The following is a 5,389-nucleotide window of genomic DNA, read 5'->3' as shown; positions in this document are numbered from 1 at the left end:
CTGGGGTACAATGTCTGCCCCATGGGGGGATGCATCTGCCCCAGCCTGGTTACACAGGGCCCCCCAAACACCCCCGGCTGCCAGCTCCTGGGGCTGCATGGAGACCAAGCGCTGTTGTCCCTGGGCATTGCCCTTGAAGAGTGGGGCAGCCAAACCATGCCACACCAGATCACCACCCCTCCCTTCAGATCCTCGCGTCCCTCGGCACAAGCGGTAAAAATAAACATTGCCCGACCGCCTTTGCGAGCCACCAGGGCCTGGCTGGCACCCAAACTGCATCCGCAAAACGCAGGTGCGGAGGGCCCTGACCTTGGGGAGGTGCGTCTGGTTGGCGGGAGAGCTTATGAATGAACGGCGGGGCGGGTGCGTGCAGGGGTGCGTGCATGGGTGCGTGCGGGTGCGCGCATCCCCTCGTGCCTGCGGGTGTGGATGTGGATGTGGAGCAGGGAGCCAGCCTTGTTGTTATTCTGATCACAGCGGCTCTGATTCACAGACTTGGATCATGAATATAAGTGAAGACTTTGACGTCAGAGTTGAGATTTATCAGCAGATCCAATGGGGCAGGAATATTAAGTGCAAGTGGATGCCAGCTATCTGGCAATGTTATTAGCAATGCTCACCGAGGAATGAGGCTTAACACCAAGGACTGGAAGGACTGGGAAGCAAAAAAATAAAAACGAAGGGAAGCAAGCTGATCCTTGAGCACTAAAGCCAGGTAAAAAAACAACAACCCCCGGGCTGGGCTGCATGCGGGAAAGGGTGATGCCGGCAGTGGGGGCTGGCAGCGGGCAGAGCCCCCCCCGACCTTCACACTTCGGCTGCCTGGCCCTGGGGGGCGCGCATTTACTCTGCAAGAGGGACTGCACTGAGCCGGGCAGGATCTTGCAGCTGTCTGCAGCAAGCTGGGAGCACCTTGCACCAGTCTTTTCCAAAAGAGGGGAAAGGAAGGAGAAAGGAGAAAGTTAACGCAGGCCGTCCCTTGCCGCTGCCTGCTCGTTTCATCAGCGGCTCCGCATACATGCGAGGGCTGGCCTATTAATAGTATTTATTTTTACTCGCTGCACGCAGAAAAGAAAAGGCTGCGGGGCGGGGGGGGCGAGCTTTGAGCTATAAATAGGCGACAAAAGGTAGCTGCCCTGGGGAAAGGAGGAGGACGACGGAGCAGGCGGTACCGTGTGTTCCCCGGCGCCGGGGTGCGCAGCGCCCGCGGACCCTGCGCGGGGCAGAGCGCATGGAGGCTGCTGCCGGCATCGGGGCGCTGAGTTGTGCTCGGCCTCAGCCCGACGGGAGGAGCAGGAGCTAGCGGCGAGGCTTCCCCGGGCAGGGGTGCGTGTGGGGCGGGGGGGATGCGGGCGTACCCCGGGCTGGAGGGGATGTTACTTGCCGGGGAAGCTGCAGTCGGGCTAGGGGGAGGTGGACGAGATGCGCCCTGCGGCGGGCGGGAGCGGCTCGGTGCGGGGCGTCCCGGAGCTAAGGATGGGGTGGGTGTCCCCGGAACCCGGTGTGGGGCTCGGTGCGGGGCTCCCCGGGCTCTGTGCGGGGCTCGGCGCCTCTCCTGCAGCCCGGCGCCCGGGTCCGCCGCCCCTCACCGCATCCCTCTCCCTCTCTCCCCAGCGATGCTGCACGGCCCCGCCGCCATGGGGGAGCCGTGGCAGCCGCAGCCGCAGCAGCAGCGGCTCCCGGGGCTCGGCAACGTCTCTGAGCCCAGCGCCTGGCCGTCGGCAGCGGGAGGGCCGGGGACGGCGGCGCCGGGAGGCGGCGGCGGGGCCGGAACCGGGACCGGGGGAGCCGTCAGCCCCTGGGACATCGCGCTGTGCGCCACGGGGACGGCGGTGGCCGGGGAAAACGCGCTGGTGCTGGCCGTGCTGTTCTACACGCCGAGCCTGCGGGCCCCCATGTTCCTGCTGATCGGCAGCCTGGCCCTGGCCGATCTGCTGGCGGGGCTGGGGCTGGTGGCCAACTTCGCCGTCCGGTACCTGCTGCGGCCGCCCAGCGAGGCGGCGGAGCTGGGGGCGGCGGGGCTGCTGCTGGCAGCCTTCTCCGCCTCCGTCTGCAGCCTGCTGGCCATCACCGTGGACCGCTACCTGTCGCTGTACAACGCTCTCACCTACCACAGCGAACGCACGCTGGGCTTCACCTGCGCCATGGTGCTGCTGATGTGGCTGCTGTGCCTGGGCGTGGGGCTGCTGCCCCTCCTGGGCTGGAACTGCCTGCGGGACCAGAGCGCCTGCAGCATCCTGCGGCCCGTCACCAAGGACAACGCGGCGGTGCTGGCCGTCACCTTCCTGCTGCTCTTCGCCCTCATGATGCAGCTTTACCTGCAGATTTGCAAGATCGCCTTCCGGCACGCCCAGCAGATCGCCGTGCAGCACCAGTTCATCGCCACGGCACAGGCCACCTCCACCCGCAAAGGGCTCTCCACCCTCTCCCTCATCCTCGGCACCTTCGCCCTGTGCTGGATCCCTTTTGCCATTTACTCTCTGGTGGCCGATTCCAGCTACCCCGTGGTCTACACCTACTCCCTGGCGCTGCCTGCCACCTGCAACTCCCTCATCAACCCCATCATTTACGCCTTCAGAAACCCAGACATCCAGAAGTCGCTCTGGCTGGCCTGCTGCGGATGTATCCCTTCCACGTTCTCCTCCAGACCAAGGACATCCAGTGATGTGTGAGGACTGAGCACGGAGCGAGACGCAATCCCTCGCTCTCCTCCTTCTCCTCCTTTTCCCCTCCACCGTTATTGTTTCCTACCGGGAGGAACCCCCCTCCCCGGCCAGCACATCTCGTTCCATGGAAAGATGGCCAAAAAGAGAAAAAAGGAAAAGGAAAAAGAAGGGGGAAAGAAAGAGAGAGAGTAGAATGATAATGGTTTCCTTTAGAAATGTTATTTTCTTACACATTTTATTTTTTATTTAAAAACACAAAACACAGAAAAAAAAAAAAGGAAGGAAAAAAGAATGTCTGTACGATGGCGTTTGTCTCCTCTCATGGTAAGAAGACAGAGGAGCAGCGAGCTTGGCCTAGGGGGGCACGTCCCACGAGTGGCAGCTGCTGGAAAGGCCACGGGGAGTGGTGGGGGGCGGGGGGGTGTCGGGTCCCCCACAACGGGGCTGGTCCCCACGTGTGGGTTTGTTGTCCAGGGCGCCCATCCCCCTAAAATCAGGTCTTGCAATGCTATGCAATAATTGGGGGGAGGGGGGAGGTGGACAGCTGCAGCCCAGTGGGGGTGGGTGACTCTGCCGGGGGGGACCCGGAGGAGCGCAGGGAGCTGCGGGGATCTGGGGTGGAGGGGACCTTGGGGGGCGAACAATGTGTCTCTGTTTGTATGTCATTTGCAAAGCACTTTGAGAACCTGCGGGGCAAAAGGCACTTTAGGGTACAGTCATTGTTTTGGGTTGTTGTGGGGATGGGGGTACCCCAGGGAATCCATTCTTCACCCCTCCTCCCCCCTCCACCTGAAAAAAGGTGACAACGGGCAAGGTGGGGGCTCATGGTGTACAGGAGGTGAGGGCAGCCAGGGTGCCCCGCACCCCCAAGGCTCTGGGGAGGCCAAAGTAGGGTACCCCTGCAGGGTTTGGGGCACTGGGGTGATGTGCTGCCCCAGCTGCACTCACTTGCACACTGATCGTTTACATGGGGTGGGATTTTAATCCAAAGACAGGTCTGGGCTTGCTGGGGTCCCCTAAAGGGAAGCCTCTGTATTCACGTGTTATTCTGGATGCTACCAGTTTAACTCGCTTCATTAGAGAAGCTACGGTACCCTCACATTCCTCTACTGTATCACACGCTTTGTGGTGTTAGTGAGACCATGATGAAGTGTCCTTTATCTTGTGCTTTCTTTTGGCTGAGAAGTGGAATAGTGCATTCACTTAAAAAGCAAGAAATCAAGCAACATTCAGAGAGATGGCAGGGCTTGGGTTGAAACGCCCAGGGCAGAGGTGGTGGATGGGGTCTGGTATGGAAATAGCTGAGCCATTGCAGCAGGAGACACCCCACCAGCTGAGCCTTGTGTCCCAAACACATTTGCTCTTCTTTAAAGAAAGATGCTGCGATCTCTAGCATCCAGGATGCCCCTCTTTAAAGCAGGAGCCAGGTTCTGCTGCACCATGGGCAAAACAGATGCAGGTTCCTATTGACAGAACCCAAGGGCATCACTGCCACTAAACCACGGTGTGTGTACACCGTGATTTCATGGAAGACAGAAATGTTCTTGCTTTGTGAGGCAGTAGTGGATACAAAGTCACTTTATGGGTGGATACAGGCACAACTTTTGTTTTTCTCTCTGGATCTGTGCAATGAATTTCTCACTCCTCAGAGCTAAGTGCACACAGGAAAGCTATGAATCTCCACAGCGTGCCTGGGGCTTGGACTTGGTGTCTACCTTTGAAAGGTGGCCAGTCTCACCTTTTTTTCATTTCCTCTCTCTTTTGAATGCCTTGGACAATGGGCAGTAGGCACAATGTTGAATCAGCATACATTCAAAAGTAAATCTAAATGTAAGAAAGAGTAATATATATATATATATAAACACTTTGCTCATTTTATTTATTCTGCAGCTAGGTCCCTGCAGTTCCTCAGTGTGAAAATTCAAGACATAATTTAAACCATTTTTGAAACATTGTGAACACTTTGAACTGTTTTTATACAACCCTATATAGTAGACAGTATTTGTTTCTCTGGGAAGCTCATTTTGTATCTTTAAATGAAATGTAATAATAACTAATCATCTCTAGAGAAACATTGTCATGAAAAAAGTTGCATTTTCTTGGCTTTCCAGTCAATTCCCTGTTGCTGAAGAATTTATTTTAAAATGTTCTGGTTAGAGTTTAATCATATACTTGAAACTTGTCTCAGTTGGAGGGATCATGGATCAGCTTGTACGAGGGGCAATGGAAAACAATTTTCCACTGTGTCGCTCCATAACAGAAGGAGAAAAACTTGGGATGAGCTGAGGATAAGGTCCCTACCAAAGAACTGAGTTAGAGAGGAGGTGGAGATGTCCTCACTGAAATGTTTGGTACTCTCCCAAACACTTGGACAACTTTGTCCAAGGCGAAGGCTGCTGCCTAAATTCTGGTCCTTGCACTAGGGAGACATTCTGCTGCACTAATCCAGCTCATGGTCAGCATGAAGATGTGGCACAAGTATATTGCACGCTCAGGTTTAGTTCAAAATGCTGATCTAAAACCTGTCTCTTGGAGACTGTTGAAGGTGGCCATGGAAGTTGATAAAAATGCTTGATAAGAAGACTCTTAAGAAATCTCTAAAGAACATTTTGATGCATTGGCATTTTTGCAGTCTTTCCACTAAGTAAAAATAAACATATTTTCTAAGTGGTTTTTTCCTTTGATGTTTCCCCTGTTGTTTCTTATCGGTGGAAAGAGGGGAA

The 5,389-nt window shown here is 55.8% G+C and overlaps 1 protein-coding gene across 1 annotated transcript; it reads left to right on the top strand.

The window, feature by feature from the left end:
- Positions 1 to 1,616: 1,616 nt before the first annotated feature.
- On the top strand, positions 1,617 to 3,194 carry LOC308045400 (G-protein coupled receptor 12-like; the record flags this gene model as incomplete). The annotated part of the gene is made up of 1 exon (XM_080352664.1): positions 1,617 to 3,194. The coding sequence occupies one exon, from the start codon at positions 1,617 to 1,619 to the stop codon at positions 2,670 to 2,672; it is 1,056 nt and encodes a 351-aa protein (XP_080208790.1). The 3' UTR covers positions 2,673 to 3,194.
- Positions 3,195 to 5,389: the final 2,195 nt, after the last annotated feature.

The sequence above is a fragment of the Nesoenas mayeri genome, assembly GCF_963082525.1.
Source record: "Nesoenas mayeri genome assembly, chromosome: 13".
Taxonomy (NCBI): domain Eukaryota; kingdom Metazoa; phylum Chordata; class Aves; order Columbiformes; family Columbidae; genus Nesoenas; species Nesoenas mayeri.
Note: the sequence above shows the minus strand (reverse complement) of the source record. Positions and strands in the feature narration are given on the sequence as shown.